The sequence below is a fragment of the Equus asinus genome, chromosome 2 (genome assembly GCF_041296235.1).
Source record: "Equus asinus isolate D_3611 breed Donkey chromosome 2, EquAss-T2T_v2, whole genome shotgun sequence".
Taxonomy (NCBI): Eukaryota; Metazoa; Chordata; class Mammalia; order Perissodactyla; family Equidae; genus Equus; species Equus asinus.
This window is the reverse complement of record NC_091791.1, coordinates 100,765,926-100,787,108: the sequence shown is the minus strand read 5'-3', so window position 1 is coordinate 100,787,108 and position 21,183 is coordinate 100,765,926. Positions and strand designations below refer to the sequence as shown.

Below are 21,183 nucleotides of genomic sequence, written 5' to 3'. Positions count from 1 at the left end.
TGATGCTCTCTGTTTCATATGGATTCAAGTTACAGAATAGTGTCCTTTCATGTCACCTTGAAGGACTTCCTTTAGCCTTAGGGCAGGTCTTTTAGTAGGAAATTCTTTTTTATTTATCTGGGAATGTCTTAATTTCTCCTTCATTTTTGAAGGATAGTTCTTCTGGTTGTAGAGTTCTTGGTTGACAGTCTTTCTTCAGCATTTTGACTGTTATCCCCTTTTCTTCTGCCCATCAGTAGTTTCTGATGAGAAGTCAGTTGTTAATCTTATCAACTGTCCTTTTACCAGATGAGTTACTTCCTTCTTGTAGCTTTCAAGATTTTCTCTTTGTCTTTGACTTTTTTTTACGTATACAGTTCAGTGGCACTAAATACAATAATTACTCTTTCTAGAACTTCCAGTACTATGTTGAATAGAAGTGGCAAACGTGGGCATCTTTGTATTTTTTCTGACCTTATGGAAAAGCTTTAAATCTTTAAACATTAAATCATTAAACATTGAGTATGATGCTAGCTGTGGGGTTTTCACATATGGTCTTTATTGTGATAGGATGTCTTTGATTTTGACAGTTGGCTATGGTATGTCTAGGTGTGGATCTCTTAGGTTTATCCTACTTGGTGTTCATTGAGCTTCTTGAATGTGTAGATTACTGTTCTTCCTTAAAATTGTGACGTTTTTGGTCGTTCTTTCTTCTTTCTGCCCCTTTCTCTCTTTCTAGGACTTTCATTATATCTGTGTTGGTACTCGTGATGGTATTCCACAAGTCTCTGAGGCTCTGTTCATTTTTCTTTCTTTTCTTTCTGTCTCTCAGACTGGATAATCTCAATTGCCGTACCTCCAAGTTCTCTGGTTCTTTTTTCTACCAGATCAGTTCTCCTGTTGAGCTCCTTTCTTGTATTTTTTCAGTTCAGTTATTGTATTTGTTAATTCCAGAATTTCTGTTTGGTTCTTTTTTATGATTTCTGTCTCTCTCGATATTTTCTGTTTAATTAGTGGGACCATTTTATATTTTCCTTTATTTCTTTAGACATGGTTTCCTTGTGTTCTTTGGTCATATTTAAAATAGGTGATTTAAAATCCTTGTCTAGTTAATTTAACATTTGGGCTCTTTGCAGAGACAGTTTCTATTGATTCCTTTTTTCCTGTGTATGGACCATACTCTTGTTTCCCTGAATGTCTTATGGGGTTTTTTGTTGTTGAAAAATGATCATTTTAAATGATATTTTGTGGGAACTCTGGAAATCAGATACCATTCTCCTCCCCTAGATCTGTTGTTGCTGTTCTGGTGTTCCTTTTGTTTTTATAGTGGTTCTTCTGAACTAATTTTCTAAAATGTATTATTTGTTATGTATGGGCACTGTTGTGTGTGGCCTCTGAAGTCTCTGCTTGGTTAACTTTGCAGTCAGCTAATGATTGGGCAAAGATTTCCTTAAATGCGTGGAACCAGGGAGCTTCCCAGCCTTTGCTGAGGGGCCCTATGCATGTCAGGGGCACACCTTCAATGCTCAGGAAGTAGTTTATAATCTCTCCTTAGCCTTTCTGCTTTTGCAGAACCTCAAGGTCAGCAAGAGATGGGAGCTTAGGGTTTTCTTGGGTCTTGCCTGGTCATACCCACAGCCCTGTCCATGTGCATAGCCCTGAGTATCTGCCTGGCTTTCTAGATTCTCAGGAATGTGTCAGAATGTTTCAAAGCTCCTTATGCACGTCTTCTCTAGGATTTCCTTTTAAGTTTTTTGGTCAGCTTGTTGCTTTCCTAACTGTTACTGCTGCCTCAGGGAAACCAAAATATTGATCAGTTGCAACTGATTTAGACAACTGCACCTGGTAAAAGGCTGTTTGCAATGGGCAAGTTCTCAGGTCAAATAAAGACGAGGCTTGCTAGTGAAAATTTCTAGGAAACAGCCAGCCAGGTCAAATAATGACAGTTATCTGGGAATTGGGCTTTAGAGGAGCTCCAACCATATTCTGTCCCCTCCAGAGGCTGCTAGACTGTTGGCTGTCACCATGACTGTGGGGTTGTTGGTTTTAAAGACTACAGGGTTGGGGGACTATGCGATGAAAGCTGTTAAAGTGCCACAAAGCTCACTGTTCTTACTGAAATTCAACTGTTTTTCTTAAACACTCCCTGGATTGTTGCAAGCCTTTGATTAATTTCCAGAGTTCCAAACAAGGTGATTTTCACTATTTTTGTGTGTTCTTGTTGCTTTTATGGAGGAGAGGATTTTACAAGGTCTTTTTTACTCTGCCATTTCTGTTGACGTCACTCAGTGATGAAGTTTTGAGCTGAAGTATGTTAAAGACATTTAATTTGGGTTTCAGAATCCAGAAAAGGCGATAAGATGTATTACAAGGTATTCCTCCTTCTGCAGTTTGAAATTATTATAAAAGTTAATGATATAGGTGGAAGAAGAAAAGATGACATTTCAGTCACCAGCCTAAATTAAATACTTTTTCAGAGCTCCTAAATATTCCTGTTCTAAACACCATAGTAATCAGCAATTTGATAATTCTATTTATATATTAAACTACAAAGCTCTTTGTTTTTATTTGCCCTTCAACTTTGTAAGACTTCTTCCTTATTTCTTTCTTTGTTTCTGTACCACTTGTTAAAACAATAAGGTTCGCCCTGCTCTGTGGAAGCTGGAGCTCTTAGGAGACTTAAGATATACACTTGTTGTATCCAGTTGGTGGAATCAGGGGATTTGCACAAAGAAGTAGCATCTGAGATCATAGGATTACTAATGCTGGAGGTAAGACAGAAAACAGAAACTGTTTTGGTTTTGGGTGGATTTTAAGGAGTTTGTAATTTGTTGAGGGAGGGAAAACTTAAATGTGCCAAACCTAGCATAGTTCCTATTTATAAATAAGAACTATTATTAAAAAACAAAATAGTTGCTGGATGGGCCATAAACCACCTAGATGTTTACACTTCTGGTATCATGGACATGTTTCTCTTTGAAGAGTTGGCATATCTGAAAACGTTAGGGACCTGGCAGAGGATTCTGACTTTGAAACCCTTTACCATTATAAGTTCATATCAGAGCAGAATGATTCCCTGAATCCCTTGTAGGACCAGTTCTGGGTTTCAATGTCAACTCTGTTAACTCAGCAGAAGACTATTTCTTGGGAAGAGATATCAAATATTCAGATATCTGCTTAACATTTTCTTTATCCCGTAAACTTCTAGGCTCACAATTTCCCGGGACCATTATTGGTTGAATTAGCCAATGAGTTTGTTGGTGCTATCAAAGAAGGCAGCCTAATGAATGGAAAATCTTTGGAGTTACTACCCATCATTCTCACTGCCCTTGCTACCAAAAAGGAAAATCTGGCTTATGGAAAAGGTAATTTCCTTCTGATTCTAGTGGCTTTTTCTCTGTTCACTTAATCACATTTATTTCTCAGTGTATTTTGCATTTCTAGGTGAACTAAATGGGGAAGAATGTAAGAAGCAGTTGATTAATGCCCTCTGTTCTGGCAGGTGAGTCTTTCTCATTAACGTGTAGAACTTTCTCAGGACTACAAGTGGCCAAAAAGAGAGTTACCATTTACCTTAGGAGTTTATATTACTGAAGTTTTTAGTCCATTTTTTTGTTTATACTGTACCACTATAAAACCATTTAGTCTGTAATGAATTACTGAGAGAGATTATTTACCATATTTTCTAGGACTATACATATAGTTTCTATTTACATGACTGTGTATTTTTTTTTTTTTTTATTAATGTTATGATAGATTACAACCTTGTGAGATTTCAGTTGTACGTTTTTGTTAGTCATGTTGTGGGTACACCACTTCCCCCTCTGTGCCCTCCCCCCACCCCCCCTTTTCCCTGGTAACCACCGATCAGATCTCCTTATCAATATACTAAATTCCACCTATGAGTGGAGTCATATAGAGTTGTCTTTCTCTGACTGGCTTATTTCGCTTAACATAATACCCTCGAGGTCCATGACTGTCTATTTTAACACAGCAATTTAGTCCTCTAACGTTACTTAGAGTCTCAAGGTCCTTAAGGTTGAGAAGCCACCCTGCTGCTATATCGTTTCTATTTTTTTGAGAGAGTGGGATATATAAGTGACGTTTGTGTCTTTAAACCAGAAATATGGGAATCTACTCTGAGGAAAGACTCTAACATATAAGAAAATCCTCATACATGAACATGTTCAACATAGAAACTTGTGACCAACTTAAGCATACAGTAATAAACACATGTAGATTATGGTATGTAAGCTATGTAAGTTAAGGTAGGACCACTCCATGAAATTGATACCCATTAAAAATGAAATATATAAAGATGTACATCAAAGATGAAAATTCTTACTCTATAGTCAGTGAAATAAAGAGAATATTAAGTTATGTAATACTATTATTACACTTGGGTATATTAAGAAGAACCGGAAGGGAATACCCAAGGTTATCTAAGGCAGAGATTACTGCTTTTATGGTTCTTTACATAAGATCTCTTACATAAATAGTTTTAGGCATGTATCAGCACACTTGTATTTATCCATTTATTTGTTTTTAATTACACAAGAGTTTATTCAATACATTGTAACATTTGCATTTTTCATTGAACACATCTGTTCATGTCAGCATATACAACTGTCATTCTTTTTGATAGTTCGATAGTAGTCTGTTAGATTATTTGGCTAATCTTCAAATGATAGATTTTTTTTTCCAATAAATAATACTTGGTTATTTGGTCTTTTGCTGTTATAAAAAGTGTTGTGGGGGCTGGCCCAGTGTCACAGCGGTTAAGTGTGCATGTTCCACTTCAGCGGCCTGGGGTTCACCGGTTCGGATCCTGGATGTGGACATGGCATCGCTTGGCAAGCCATGCTTGGGAGGCATCCCACATATAAAGTAGAGGAAGGTGGGCATGCATGTTAGCTCAGGCCCAGTCTTCCTCAGCAAAAAGAGGAGGATTGGCAGCAGATGTTAGCTCAGGGCTAATCTTCCTCAAAAAAAAAGTATTGCATCTACAGAGTGAGTGCAATCCCTATCAAAGTTCCAATGACGTTTTTCGCAGAAATAGAACAAAGAATCCTAAAATTTACATGGAACAGCAAAATAGCTGAAGGAATCCTGAGAAAAAAGAACAAGGCTGGAGGTATCGCACTCCCTGATTTCCAAATATACTACAAACCTGTAGTAACCAAAACAGCATAGTACTGGCACAGAAACAGACACACAGATCAATGGAACAGAATTGAAAGCCCAGAAGTAAACCCATACATCTGCAGACAGTTAATCTTCAACAAAGGAGCCAAGAACATACAGTGGAGAAAGGAAAGTCTCTTCAATAAATGGTGTTGGGAAAACTGGACAACATGTGCAAAAGAATGAAAGTAGACCATTATCTTACACCATACACAAAAATTAACTCAAAATGGATTAAAGACTTGAATGTAAGATCTGAAACCGTGACACTTTTAGAAGAAAACATAGGCAGTATGCTCTTCAACATAGGTCTTAGCAGCATATTTTCAAGTAACATGTCTGACCAGGTAAGGGAAACAATGGAAAAAAATAAACAAATGGGACTACATCAAACTAAAAAGCCTCTGTACAGCAAAGGAAACCATCAACAAAGCGAAGATGACCTAACATTTGGAAGAAGATATTTGCAAACCATATATCAGATAAGGGGTTAATATCCAAAATATACAAAGAACTCATCTCAACAACGAGAAAACTAACAACCCAATTGAAAAATGGGCAAAAGATCTGAACAGAGATTTCTCCAAAGAAGATATACAGATGGCCAACAGGCACATGAAAAGATGTTCAACATCATTAATTGTCAGGGAAATGCAAATCAAAACCACAATGAGCTATCACCTCACTCCCGTCAGGATGACTATAATTAACAAGACAGGAAATAACAAGTGTTGGAGAGAATGTAGAGAGAAGGGAACCCTTGTACACTGCTGGTGGGGGTGCAAACTGGTATAGCCACCATGGAAAACAGTGTGGAGATTCCTCAAAAAATTAAGACTAGAACTACCATATGATCCAGCTATTCCACTGCTGGGTATTTATCCAAAGAACATGAAAAGATGAAGGCATAAAGATACATGCACCCCTGTGTTCACTGCAGCATTATTCACAATAGCCAAGGCTTGGAAGCAACCTGGGTGACCATCAAGGGACAAATAGATAAAGAAGATGTACATATATGCACAGTGGGATACTACTCAGCCATAAAGAAGAGGAAATCTTGCCATTTCTGACCACGTGGATGGACCTTAAGGATATTATGCTAAGCGAAGTAAATCAGAGGGAGAAAGTCAAATACTGTATGATCTTATTCATAAATAGAAAATTAAAACAACAACAAACAAACACATAGAGACAGAGATTGGATTAGTGGTTCCCAGAGGGGAAGCAGGAGGCAGAAGGGTGAAAGGCATGATTAGGCACATGTATATGGTGATGGATTGTAATTAGTCTTTGAGTGGTGAACATGATGTGATTTACACAGAAATAGAAATGATGTATACCTGAAATTTATATAATGTTGTAAACCAGTATTACCACAATAAAAAAGAAGAGTGTTGCCATGAACATCCTTGTATATCTGGGTGACCTTTTATAAGCATGTACAAGGGGTATATTTCTAATAGTATGTTGGGTGGGTCTGTGGTAATGTGTATTTTTAAAGTTGGTAAGTCTTGCCAACTTGTCTTCTCAGAAGGATTATATCAGTGTACACCCCTTAAAGCAGTATATGAAGAGTGTTTTATTTCTCATAATCTCACCAGCACTGAATATTGTCAGACTTTGATTTTGCCATCTGATAGGTTAAAAGCTGTCATTTTATTCTTTTAAATCTCATTTCTTTGATCTTGTTTCCCAGTGGTACCAAATCAAACTTGAAGTGGCCTTGTTTTTTTATTCCTAACTAATTTTACAATTAATATGTAAATAAGTTAAAATGAGATCAACTTTCATATTCTTTGTCACTTTCTTTAACCAGATGGAATCAACAATATGTAATCCAGCTCACCTCCATGTTCAGGTAAGCATCATCGTTCCCTTTTCTCTTCTTCTCTTGCTTTGTGAACTTAGCTGCTGTAAGTTGAAATGTATCAAGCTCAAATACCACTCCTCTGAGTAAGAGTCTTGGTACCTCTGTTTTCTGTTATAGCATCCTACCCCCTTTTTTGCTTTAATTTCTTATTTAAAGTATAACTTTATCATTTTTTTCCAACTGACTTTATTTAGGTAGGGTTATTGGTCCTCTTTAAGGTTCTCCGCTAGAGAAAAATCAAAAGGGACAGTTATAATATTATAATATCTCCCAAAGTAGGCCATAGCTTTTAGACTCTGGCCTTTAGAATCTTTGATCCACAGGGATGTCCCTCTGACTGCAGAAGAGATGGAATTTGTGATGGAAAAAGTGTTGAGGATGTTCTCCAAGTTGAATCTTCAAGAAATACCACCTTTGGTCTATCAGCTTCTGGTCCTCTCCTCAAAGGTAGAAATAAAAAGTTGTTTTATTTTAAACTCCAGTGGAATGACCAGTTAGGGCCATTCAGGTTATTCATACTCTTTGTTTACCTACTAGGGCAGAGATGCTTTCATTTCACGTATGATGATTTGATCCAGTAAAAAGGTCATGCTCCTCAGCCAAGGAAAACATACATTATCTCTTGTACTACCACATTTGTGTGTGTGTGTATAGTAGTAAAAGGGATAAAGATCTCAGAAAGGGTGGACTGTAGGTCCCTTAAATCTGACGCTAAGATGTATTTCAAACCCAATTTCAACATGAAAGTGTTCTATAAATTCTTAGTGTGACTCAAGGTTGTAATTTGTTTATCTATTTAAATTTATACTGGAGAATCCTTTAAGTTGAAAAGTACTTTTAAGTTCAACTTGGTGATTGTATCTTTTATGGGGAGCCCTTACCTATTGTATATGTTTCCAGGGAAGCAGAAAGAAGGTTTTGGAAGGAATCATAACTTTCTTCAGTGAGCTGGATAAGCAGCACAATGAGGAGCAGAGTGGTGATGAGTGAGTAATATAGTAGAGAAATAAGATTGTTTTTTACAAATTCATCATCTTATTGTGTATTTTAGTTACTTCATTGTTATTTAACCTTTCAGTCCCTACCTTCACCTCAGCACAGAGCTTCTCTGATTCTCTCCTAGCTGCTCCGTAATAAAGTTAAAAGAATGATTCAACCTCTTCAACTCTTTCATTTGCACCTTTCCAGGAAAATAGCAATAATTGTTCTGTAAGTTGCAAATTTAAAGGCTATTTATTAAGTGTCTACTCTGCCAGGAACTATTTGGCCCTGAGACTACAGTGATGAACCAGCAGACAAGATCCCTGCTCTTATGGAGCTTAAATTTTAGTGAGAAGAGAACAGAAAATAAACAAATAACAAGAAAAGTATTAGAGTGGAAAGTGCTATGTGGATAATTCAAATGAGTGATGTGACAGTGACAGCACAGCTACTTTAGACTGGGTGGTCAGGGAAGACCTCTCTGAGAAGGTGCTCTGTTACCTGAAACCTGAAGGAGAAGAGCCACAATATGTAGATCAGGGAAAAGAACAATCTCAGTTAGTGGAACAGTTACTACAGAGGCAGGACACAGCACGGCGTGTCTGAAAAAGAGGATTTCTTTAAAGCAAATATTTGTAAAGTGCTTACTCTGTGCCAGGTGCTGTTGTGAGCGCTTTAGACCTCACAACAACCCTATTTTGCCTCTATTTTATGGGTGCAGAAACTGAGGCACAGAGAAATTAAGGAATTTCCTGAGGTTCTATAGCCATGAAGTGGTGGAGCTAGGATTCGAATCCAGGCAGTTTGGCTGCAGAGTTCATGTCATTAATCCTGTTGCAGCCTATGGCATGTAATCTAGAATAACTCTTAGTTACTTGGCTCGAGCAATTGATTGTAAGGTAGTCTCATATACTGAGTTAGGAAATACTGACAGAGAAGCAGGTTTAGGGGAAAATAAACTCAGTTTGGCTATGTTAAGTTGGAGATGTATATTAGCATCCCATATGGAGGTGTTGAGCAGGCAGTCTGGAGTTAGAGGGAAAGGTCAGGACTGGAGATATAGTATGGAAGGAACTAAAGCCACGGGACTGCATGGAGTCACCTAGGGAAATCGTGAAGAGAAGAAAAAAGAAACCGAAGACTGAACTCACGCATTCCACCACTTAACGGGAGGATGTCAGCACAAAAAGTTGAGAAGAGGCCAGTGACAATGCCCCAGAAGCTAGGAGAAGAAAGTGTTTTCAAGAAAAAGTGGTCAACTGTGTCAAATCTACTGAGGTGTTAAGATGGGACTTGATTATTGGTTTTGGCAACATAGAGGTCATTTGTAACCCTTGCAAGAATAGTCGAAAAGCATTGGGCGGAAGAGTAGGGTAAGGAAGAAGCCTAACTGAACTGTGTTTAACTTGGAAGAGGTAAAGAAGTGAAAATAATGATAATAGACAATTCTTTGAGAAAGTTTTGTTGTAAAAAGGAGCAGAAAATGAGGCAGCAGAATTCGTACTTAACTGCCTGCCTCCAGTGAACATATGAGTTCAGCTTGAGTTGTCTACTTGTTTATCTGAGCTTCTGCACTGTTCTCTTGCTCAAACTATAGCTCATACCATTCTGTTGAATCTTATAGGCTGTTGGATCTTGTTACTGTGCCATCAGGTGAACTTCGTCACGTGGAAGGCACCATTATTCTACACATTGTGTTTGCCATCAAATTGGACTGTGAACTAGGCAGAGAACTCCTGAAGCACTTAAAGGTAGCATCAAACTGTTAAGGTGATCGGGATCTCTTTATGAAGGAGGGATGTTTGAGTCAAGCCTCTTTTATGGCAGTTAATGACAAGAAACAAATAGAAATATTGTAGAAGGACCTTGGGTCCAGAGGATCTCTTTTTACATTTAAAGTGGAAAATATATGATGTCACTACAGTCATAAGCAGGTTCCATTTTAAAACCATACCTTAATTGTTCTAAATGTTTAAGAAGAAAAAAAAAGATGACTGTTCAGCAGGAAACTCAAAATTTTCTCTTAACTCCATCATTATCTTTTGTGAGCTTAAACCTTGACTTCTGTTATGCCATTTATGGATTGGGGATATTGCCTATTTCTATTAGTATATTATGGGGTTTTGTGAAGCTGTATCATTCATCATTAAATATTTGTGAAGTAAAATTAGAAGTATTTTTAACTCTTTTAAAGAAAAGTTGTATATAAAGGACTTATTTTTTCCTCCAACATTTTATTTTGAAAATTTTAACCCACAGAAAAGTTGAAACACTATAGCATGATGAATGCCTGTATACCCTTCACCTAGATTTCACCATTTATTACATACTTTGCCATGTTGACCTTATCTCACCTTCTCTCATGTACGTTCTTTTTTTCTGAACCATTTAAAAGTAGAAATTATGACACTTCAATGCCTGAATACATCCGCGTGCGTCTCCTAAGAGTAAGGATTAGTATCTTTTAGTTGAACTTTTTGAAGCATCCAACCCAGTTGTCTTGTGTCTCACATTGTTGGATTTATTTGGTTGTTTCCTCGTGATTAGATTCAAGTTAAACATTTTTGGCAAGAATACTTGGTAAGTGATGTGTACTTTCTCTTGTAGGGGTCAGCAAATTTTCTGTAAAGGGCCGGATACTATTTTAGGCTTTGCAGGCCACATGGTCTCTCACTGCTGCTCTGCTCTTCCCTTGTAGCAAGAAGGCAGCCAGAGACAATAAATGACTAAGTGTGGCTGTGAACTGATGACACTATATGGACGCTGAAATTTGGATTTTATTGAATTTTCATGTGGCATGAAATATTATTCTTCCTTTGATTTTTTTCCCCCCAACAATTTAAAAATGTTAAAACCAGTCTTAGCTCATAGGCTGTTTAAAAATAGACAGTGGGCTGAATTTGGCCCACAGGCTATAGTTTGCCAACCGTTGTTCTATTGCATTACATCAGAAGGCTCATAGTATCTGGCTATCCTACTACTGTTGATGCTAAATCATTTGGTTAAGACAATGATTGTCAGTTGTCTTTATTTGCAAGAATATAGGTTTCCTCTTGTAATTAGAAAATAATTCATGGGATCATAATTTGAGATCATGTGAAAATCTTTTTCCTCAGCAACCTTTCACACAGTGGTTTTGGTTTTCCCATCTGATGATTCTTGATCTAAATCAGTAATTATACTGAGAGTTGCAAAATGGTAGAACTAAAATTAGAAATTTTTAATTCTATCATTCCTACTACATTATTAGCTGGCTAAAAAGAGCCTCCCCTCCCCCTATTTTTTTGAATATCGTTATGCACCCATGAACCTTTTTTTTTTTTTTATTAATGTTATGATAGATTACAACCTTGTGAGATTTCAGTTGTACATTTTTCTTAGTCATGTTGTGGGTACACCACTTCCCCCTCTGTGCCCTCCCCCCACCCCCCCTTTTCCCTGGTAACCACCGATCAGATCTCCTTATCAATATACTAATTTCCACCTATGAGTGGAGTCATATAGAATTCGTCTTTCTGTGACTGGCTTATTTCGCTTAACATAATACCCTCGAGGTCCATCCACGTTGTTGTGAATGGGCCAATTTTGTCTTTTTTTATGGCTGAGTAGTATTCCATTGTGTATATATACCACATCTTCTTTATCCAATCATCAGTTTCTGGGCATGTAGGCTGGTTCCATGTCTTGGCTATTGTAAATAATGCTGCGATGAACATAGGGGTGCAACGGACTCTTGAGATTTCTGATATCAGGTTCTTAGGATAGATACCCAGTAATGGGTCATAGGGTATTTCTATTTTTAACTTTTTGAGAAATCTCCATACTGTTTTCCATAGTGGCTGTACCAGTTTGCATTCCCACCAACAGTGTATGAGGGTTCCTGTTTCTCCACAACCTCTCCAACATTTGTCACTCTTGGTTTTGGATGTTTTTGCCAATCTAACGGGTGTAAGGTGATATCTTAGTGTAGTTTTGATTTGCATTTCCCTGATGATTAACGATGATGAACATCTTTTCATGTGTCTATTGGCCATATTCATATCTTCTTTTGAGAAATGTCTGTTCATGTCCCCTGCCCATTTTTTGATCGGGTTGTTTGTTTTTTTGTTGTTAAGCAGTGTGAGTTCTTTGTATATTATGGAGATTAACCCTTTGTCGGATAAGTGGCTTGTGAATATTTTTTCCCAATTAGTGAGCTGTTTTTTTGTTTCAATCCTGTTTTCCCTTGCCTTGAAGAAGCTCTTTAGTCTGATGAAGTCCCATTTGTTTATTCTTTCTATTGTTTCCCTCAACTGAGGAGTTACAGTGTCCGAAAAGATTCTTTTGAAACTGATGTCAAAGAGTGTACTGCCTATATTCTCTTCCAAAAGACTTATTGTCTCAGGCCTAATCTTTAGGTCTTTGATCCATTTTGAGTTTATTTTGGTGTGTGGTGAAAAAGAATGGTCAATTTTCAATCTTTTGCATGTGGCTGTCCAGTTTTCCCAGCACCATTTGTTGAAGAGACTTTCTTTTCTCCATTGTAGGCCCTCTGCTCCTTTGTCGAAGATTAGCTGTCCATAGATGTGTGGTTTTATCTCTGGGCTTTCAATTCTGTTCCATTGATCTGTGGACCTGTTTTTGTACCAGTACCATGCTGTTTTGATCACTGTAGCTTTGTAGTATGTTTTGAAATCGGGGATTGTGATTCCGCCGGCTTTGTTTTTCTTGCTCAGGATTGCTTTAGCAATTCGTGGTCTTTTGTTGCCCCATATGAATTTTAGGATTGTTTGTTCAATATCTGTGAAGAATGTTCTTGGGATTCTGATTGGGATAGCACTGAATCTGTATATTGCTTTAGGTAGTATGGACATTTTAACTATGTTTATTCTTCCAATCCATGTGCAAGGAATGTCTTTCCATCTCTTTATGTCATCATCAATTTCTTTCAAGAAAGTCTTGTAGTTTTCATTGTATAGATCCTTCACTTCCTTGGTTAAGTTTATCCCAAGGTATTTTATTCTTTTCGTTGTGATTGTGAATGGGATTGAGTTCTTGAGTTCTTTTTCTGTTAGTTCATTGTTAGTGTATAGAAATGCAACTGATTTATACACATTAATTTTATACCCTGCTACTTTGCTGTAGTTGTTGATTATTTCTAATAGTTTTTCTGTGGATTCTTTGGGGCTTTCTATATATAAGATCATGTCGTCTGCAAACAACGAGAGTTTTACTTCTTCGTTACCTATTTGGATTCCTTTTATTTCTTTTTCCTGCCGAATTGCTCTGGCCAGCACCTCCAGTACTATGTTGAATAGGAGTGGTGAAAGTGGGCACCCTTATCTTGTTCCTGTCCTCAGAGGGATGGCTTTCAGTTTTTGTCCATTGAGTATGATGTTGGCTGTGGGCCTATCATATATAGCCTTTATTATGTTGAGGTACTTTCCTTCTATACCCATTTTACTGAGGGTTTTTATCATAAATGGGTGTTGGATCTTGTCGAATGCTTTCTCTGCATCTATTGAGATGATCATGTGGTTTTTGTTTTTCATTTTGTTGATGTAGTGTATCACGTTGATTGACTTGAGGATGTTGAACCATCCCTGTGTCCCTGGTATAAATCCCACTTGATCATGGTGTATAATCTTTTTGATGTATTGCTGTAATCTGTTTGCCAAAATTTTGTTGAGGATTTTTGCATCTATGTTCATCAGTGATATCAGCCTGTAGTTCTCCTTCTTTGTGTTGTCCTTGTCAGGTTTGGGGATCAGGGTGATGTTGGCTTCATAGAATGTGTTAGGGAGTTCTCCATCTTTCTCAATTTTCTGGAACAGTTTGAGGAGAATAGGTATTAAGTCTTCTTTGAATGTTTGGTAGAATTCTCCAGAGAAGCCGTCTGGTCCTGGACTCTTATTTTTGGGGAGGTTTTTGATTACCGTTTCTATTTCCTTACTTGTGATTGGCCTATTCAGATTCTCCATTTCTTCCTGATTCAGTTTGGGGAGATTGTAGGAGTCTAGGAATTTGTCCATTTCTTCCAGGTTGTTCAATTTGTTGGCATATAGTTTTTCATAGTATTCTCTTATGATGTCTTGTATTTCATTGGTATCTGTTGTGATTTCTCCTCTGTCATTCCTAATTTTATTAATTTGCGATTTCTCTCTTCTTTTCTTGGTGAGTCTGGGTAGGGGTTTGTCAATTTTGTTAATTCTTTCGAAGAACCAACTCTTTGTTTCATTGATCCTTTCTATTGTCTTTTTTGTTTCAATATCGTTTATTTCTGCTCTTATTTTTATTATTTCCCTCCTTCTACTGACCCTGGGCTTTGTTTGTTCTTCTTTTTCTAGTTCTGTTAGGTGTCGTTTGAGGTTGCTTTTGTGAGCTTTTTCTTGTTTAGTGAGGTGAGCCTGTATTGCGATGAATTTCCCTCTTAGGACTGCTTTTGCTGCATCCCAAATGATTTGGTATGTCGTGTTCTCATTTTCATTAGTCTCCAGATAAAATTTGATTTCTTCTTTAATTTCTTCAATGATCCATTGTTTGTTGAGAAGCGTGTTGTTTAGTCTCCACATTTTTGCACCTTTCTCTGCTTTTTTCTTGTAGTTGATTTCTAGTTTAATAGCGTTATGATCAGAAAAGATGCTTGATATTATTTCAACTCTCTTGTATTTATTGATGTTTGCTTTGGTTCCCAAAATATGGTCAATCCTTGAGAATGTTCCATGTGCACTTGAGAAGAATGTGTAACCTGCTGTTTTTGGATGAAGTGTTCTATATATATCTATTAAGTCCATCTGGTCTAATTTTTCATTTAATTCTATTATTTCCTTGTTGATTTTCTGTCTGGATGTTCTGTCCATTGGTGTTAATGGTGTGTTGAGGTCCCCTACTATTATTGTATTGTTGTTGATGTCTTCTTTTAGTTCTATTAAGAGTTGCTTTACAAATTTTGGTGCTCCTGTGTTGGGTGCGTATATATTTATAAGTGTTATGTCTTCTTGGTGGAGAGTCCCTTTTATCATTATAGACTGTCCCTCTTTATCTTTCTTTATCTGTTTTGCTTTGAAATCTACCTTGTCTGATATTAGTATAGCGACACCTGCTTTCTTTTGTTCATTATTAGCTTGGAGTATTGTTCTCCATCCCTTCACTCTGAGTCTGTGTTTGTCTTTGGGGCTGAGGTGTGTTTCCTGGAGGCAGCATATTGTTGGATCTTGTTCTTTGATCCATCCTGCCACTCTGTGTCTTTTGATTGGGGAGTTCAATCCATTTACATTTAGAGTGATTATTGAGATGTGGGGGCCTACCACTACCATTTTGTGTCTTGTTTTCCAGTTTTCTTCAGTTTCCTTTGTTTCTCGTCCCATGGTTTAATCTGTTCTGATGTAGAGCTGCTACTCTCTGTTGTTGTCCTTCTACTTATCTCCTCTGCTCTTGGTTTTGTAGCCCCTTTCCTTTTTTGGATTTTTCAGGAATGAGGGTTTTCCTGAGGATTTCCTGAAGAGGAGGTTTTGTGGCAGTGAACTCCCTTAATTTTTGTCTATCTGCGAAAGTTTTTATTTCTCCATCGTATTTGAAGGATATTTTCGCTGGGTAGAGAATTCTCGGCTGTAGATTTTTGTCCTTCAGATTTTTGAGTATATCATTCCACTCTCTTCTAGCCTGTAAAGTTTCTGCTGAGAAATCTGCTGATAGCCTGATGGGGGTTCCTTTGTAGGTTAGTTTCTTTTGCCTGGCTATCCTTAGTATTTTCTCCTTGTCGTTGACTTTTGCTAGCTTCACTACTATATGGCGTGGAGTTGGTCTTCTTGCATTGATAAAGTTTGGAGATCTATTGGCTTCTGTCACCTGAAGATCCATCTCCCTCGCCATATTTGGGAAGTTCTCAGCCATTATTTCTTTGAATAGGCTTTCTGCCCCTTTCTCCTTCTCTTCTCCCTCTGGTATACCTATAATCCTTACGTTGCATCTCCTAATTGTGTCTGATAATTCTCGGAGAGTTTCTTCATTTCTTTTTAGTCTTGCTTCTCTCTCCTCCTCTGCCTGCAGCAATTCTATATTGCCATCTTCCAAATTGCTAATTCTTTCCTCCATATTATCGGCCCTACTGTTCAGAGCATCTAGATTTTTCTTAATCTCCTCTATTGTGTTCTTCATTTCCAATATTTCTGTTTGGTTCTTCTTTATCATATCAAACTCTTTTGTGACATAGCTCCTGAACTCGTTGAGTTGTCGGTCAGAACTCTCTCTTAACTCATTGAGAATCTTAATGATGGCTGTTTTGAAGTCATCATCATTTAGGTTATATATCTCATTTTCTTTGGGATTGTTTTCTGTGTATTTGTTACTTTCTTTCTGTTCTGGAGATTTAATGTATTTTTTCATATTGCTTGATGTTGATTTGTGCCTCCGCATGGAGATAGAGTTTAGTTGCTCCTTTCACTTGTTTCAGCTGCTGCGGTGGGGGAGCAGCTGTTTATACTGCACCAACCAGGAACCCTGTCCACAGTTGCTAACTGGGCCTGGGCCCCTCCTCGTAGCCACAGTGGCCCTTTCGATTCCCTCCTCTGCCGTGGGGGCCGTCACAGGGGGGCTTCAGGCTGCTGGTGCCTACTGTTTCAGCCCACCTAGATGTGCTCTCTCCTTGGGGTCTGCAACGGTGTTATGGGCTTTTCCAGCGGCCAGGGGTGGGATCACTTATATTTGTCACTCCATTGCTGTCGGCACCCACAAAATCTCACTTGTCCTCTATGGGTCGCAGGAGAGCTATTGGCATCTTCTACAGTCTGTGGTTAGTTCACCTAGCTATGCTGCTTTTGCCCTGGGGTCTTCCAGCCTTGTGGCTGGCGGCTGGGTGCCTTCTACTGGTGCTGTGCAGAGGCTTTCCCTAAGGCTGCTGTGAGCCTGTAGGGTTTCCCCCTAGGCTACGAAGCTGGGTCTCTGGAACTCCCCCCAGCCCCAGTCCTCTCCAAGATCTCCAGCTATCCCTAGTCCCACGGGGCGGGCAACGGCAGCTGGGGGTCGCCCCGCCCTCTGGGATTCTCTCCGGGCCTCTCCCGGAGCCGTGAATGCTCGGCGTGGCCCCTCTGCTAATGGCAGACAGAGAGTTTTGTCTGCTGCCTGGGCGGAGCTCCGGTGCTTCCCCTCCGGGTCGCAGAGCCGGCCTTTGAAAGTTCCCCCAGCCCCGGTCCTCTCCGAGATCTCCGGCAATCCCTATTCCCACAGGGCGGGCAACGGCAGCTGGGAGACCTCCGTACCCTCAGCGACTCTCTCTGGGACCTTCCGGGCGCCGTGAACACCAGGCGGGGTCTCCCCTCCAATGGCGGGGAGAGACTCTCCCCGCGGGCTCAGGTGTGCAACTCCAAAGTTTCCCTCTGCGTTTAGGAGTAATTGCGGGGGGTTTAGGTAGGGTTCTGGTCACCTGTTTCCACCGTCGCTCCTCTGTTGTGTGCTCGCTCCTGCCCTAGATGTGTGTAGATCCTCTGGGGGCGTCCGTTGGAAGAAAGCCGCTTGCGGGTACTAGGCTGCTTATCGGGGTTGGAGAGTTTTCACCTATTTCCACATCCTCCCGGAGGAAAGTCCGTCCGCCTTCCGATGTATACTTGCGTGGGTGTCTCAGACGTCCTGAGATGCTGTCTGGATATCCTTTGTCAAGCAATAAGTGTCCAAATAATTGTAGACTCGAAGGGGGAGAGACAAAGAGGACTACTCACGGCGCCATCTTGGATCTTCCCCCATGAACCTTTTTAAATTCAGTACTCATTATGCATTACTCAGAGTGTGACCCATATTTGGCCAACTGGATCTTTCAAGTTGGCTTCTGTTTCCTTCTGACAGGCCGACCTATTAGTCTTTGAGCACTTTTGTGGCATAAGCTATCCAAAGCTCACCTTGATTTTCCTTCTCCTGTCCTGATTATCAGCCATTTCTCCAAGGAGCCCTGGGTCCCTTCTGTAGAAAAGGATATCGAAAGACCGTAATGTATGAGGTAGACTTTAAAGCTGTTTTATCTTCTCTGCATTTGTGCATTCTTCTTTTTATTTAGGTTATTGTAGCTGTATTATTGGTCTTTGCAAAGAACCAGCATTGTATTTTTTTCTTTACTCCCCTGTTTTATTTTTGTTTGTTGGTTTTCTGTTTTATTCATCTTTGATTTTTATATTTATTCCTTTTTTTCTTTTGTTTCTTGGCTATCATTTCCAAGACCTATTTTTTAAACTTTATTGAGGTATAATTTATATGACATAAAATTCACGTCTTGTAAGTGACTAGTTCAGTGATTTTTCGTAAGTTTATCTTGTTGGACACCCTTCACCATAATCCACTTTTAAAATGTTTTCATCACCCTGTAAGATCCTTCCTGCCCATTTACAGTTAATCCACATTCCCAGCTCCAGGTAACCACTAATCTACTTTCTGTCCTTTGGATTCACCTTTCCTAGCCATTTCATATAAATGGAATCATACAGTATATGATCTTTTGTGTGTGGCTTCTTTCATTTAGCGTAATGTTTTCAAGGTTCATCTGTGATGTAGTATGTATCAGTATTTCATTCCTTTTTGTTGTTGACTAGTGTTCCATCATATGGATATATTAATTTGTTTAGCTGTTCACCAGTTGATGGACATTTGAGTTGTTTCCACTTTTGGGCTATTATGAATAATGCTGTTACGAACATTCACATGCAAGTCTTTGTATGGACGTGTTTTCACTTCTCTTGGATAGATACCTACAAGTGGAATTTCTGGGTTGTGTGATATATTTATGTTTACATTTTTAAGAAACTACTGAACTGTTCTCCAAAGTGGCTGTATTATTTTACAGTCCCACCAGCACTGTGTGAGGGTTCCTGTTTCTCCACATCCTGGCCAACATTTGTTATTGTCTGTCTTTTTTATTATATCTATTCTAATGGGTGTGAAGCAGTATCTCTTTGAGGTTTTACTTTGCAGTTCCCTAATGACTGATGATAATTGAACATCTTTTCGTGTCTTTATTAGCTGTTCTAATATCCTCTTTGGTAAAATGTCTATTCAAATCTTTTGCCCATTTTTTGCGTGTCTTACTGAGTTTTAAGAATTCTTTGTATATTCTGGGTATAAGTCCCTTATTATGTATATAATTAGAGAAATAAATATTTCTCCCATTCTGTGGCTTATCTTTTCATTTTCTTAATGATGTCTTTTAACACAAATGTTTTGAATTTTACTGAGGTCTGATTTATCAAGTTTTTTTTTCTTCTTCTTCTTTTTCTCCCCAAAGCCCCCCAGTACATGGTTGTATGTTTTAGTTGTGGGCCCATCTAGTTGTGGCATGTGGGACACTGACTCAGCATGGCGTGATAGTGGTGACAGGTCCGCGCCCAGAATCCAAGCTGGTGAAACCCCGGGCCTCCAAAGTGGAGTGCGCAAACTTAACCGCTCGGCCACGGGGCCGGCTCCCAAGTTGTTTTTATATAAATTATTCTTTTGGTGTTGTATCTAAGAAATCTAGGCAAAGACAACATAGTAGAAAATCTTCTACACCTTGAATTTTGCCTAAGGTCCTGAAGATTATCTGCTTTGTTTTCTTTGAAAAGTTTTATAGTTTTAGCTCTTACATTTAGGTTTCTGATCCATTTAAGAAGCTTTTTCTAAAGTAGGCTATGTTACACTTTTAAGGTGTACATAATGACTCGTTTTTGGTTTGTGTGTTCTAGGCAGGACAGCAAGGAGATCTCAGTAATAATATATGTCCCTTCAGCATTGCCCTCCTGCTCTCTGTGACAAGAATACAAAGATTTGAGGAACAGGTATTTATTAATGACTTTTTGGTTCCTTCTGTAGTTGATAAGGAGCAAAGGGCCTGTTTTTTTGTTATCCTTCGCTAAACAATTCCACTCCCATCCTGCCAGCAGCAGCTTCCTCGATAAAACATGTAGGCCCACACTGTTCTGTGGGGGCTGCTTGAAGACTTCTTCAGGTGCCTGGTTTATACCTCTCTTTCCTATTGTGTGGTAAGCCAGGTGGTGAGGTGGGAATGAGAGTGGAAACATATCACACAGTCCAGATAGCAAGAATGGAAATGGTATCCACGAGCAGTTTTAATATCTTGTAGCTTTCCAAGAAATTGTCCCTGCTTGAGTTGAAATTAACCAGAATAGGTTAGTTGCAAGGAAGAAAATATAAAATCCTTTACCATTTTTTATCATATGTGTTCCCTGGTTGTGTGTAATATTAGTACTGATTTTTAGCCCTTTTGCTCTCTTAAGGAAGGCTTGTCTTCAGCTCTTTTAAGCTCCCGCTCAAAGTCATAATTTTTATATCATACTTGTCTAGTGAAACAGTTGTCATAGGGATGAGTATATGGCAGCAAGTAGAAACAGTTACAGGGTTAACATTTTATAGCATGAGCTATTTTTTGGTTCATTTTCCTATTTCTTTCATTATATTAGGTATTTGATCTTTTAAAGACTTTGATTGTAAAGAGCTTCAAGGATCTTCAGCTTCTCCAAGGCTCAAAATTTCTTCAGAATCTAGTCCCTCATAGATCTTCTGTTTCAGCCATGATCTTGGAAGTGGTAAAGAATAGGTGAGTTTGTGAACTATACCCTAGTATGTTCATGAGGTATTTAGTGTTAGAAAATGCAACATGGTACCATACTTATGGCTCATCAGAGAAAACTGATGACTACCACTGTTGACTTCACCTCTCAAGGTTTTATCCCTTAAAATTGATGAAGCAAGCTTTTCCTGTATCACAAGGTCCTTAAATCCCAAGGCCTGATTTCTTGGCCACCTTGATAGCAAGAATACAAAAATGGAGTAGGTGCCTTTGCTCCTTTTGTGATATTACAACTCTTTATTGTCCTGAGTCTTCGTTGACTTTTTTAGGTGAGTAAAAAACATTAAAAGTTTTATTTACTGTAACTGTTGAAGTTTGGGGCTGATGGATAGAATTGAATTGATTAGCAGTTTAGACAAATCCATTTTAAACCAAATTTTGAAAAGACTGGTCACCATCCTGGTCGTTATTTTAATTTCAGGATATACACTGGCTGTTGTAACAGTCTTTACTGTGTCATGTTTTTTTTTGTCTGTGGATTAAATATATTTTAAAGCTTTATAGTTTAAGTCATAATTTAAGGTTGCTCTCATTCCAGGTCTGGGAATTTTGATTTAGATTGAATTTACATGAGGTTGGCATA

At 38.6% G+C, this 21,183-nt stretch overlaps 1 protein-coding gene across 5 annotated transcripts in view; it reads left to right on the top strand.

The window, feature by feature from the left end:
- The window catches only part of FANCI (FA complementation group I), an 89,227-nt gene that overhangs the window by 19,486 nt on the left and 48,558 nt on the right, over positions 1-21,183 (top strand). For 4 of the 5 annotated variants that reach the window (XM_070495452.1, XM_014842559.3, XM_070495459.1 and 1 more), the window contains exons 4-12: positions 2,620-2,750; positions 3,188-3,344; positions 3,424-3,481; positions 6,983-7,024; positions 7,360-7,483; positions 7,937-8,022; positions 9,642-9,768; positions 19,696-19,788; positions 20,431-20,567. In XM_070495452.1, coding sequence (XP_070351553.1) covers positions 2,620-2,750; positions 3,188-3,344; positions 3,424-3,481; positions 6,983-7,024; positions 7,360-7,483; positions 7,937-8,022; positions 9,642-9,768; positions 19,696-19,788; positions 20,431-20,567 — 955 coding nt within the window. Of the gene's footprint in view, positions 1-2,619; positions 2,751-3,187; positions 3,345-3,423; positions 3,482-6,982; positions 7,025-7,359; positions 7,484-7,936; positions 8,023-9,641; positions 9,769-19,695; positions 19,789-20,430; positions 20,568-21,183 lie in introns of those variants that run through there. The other variant, XM_070495469.1, reaches the window with a different exon arrangement.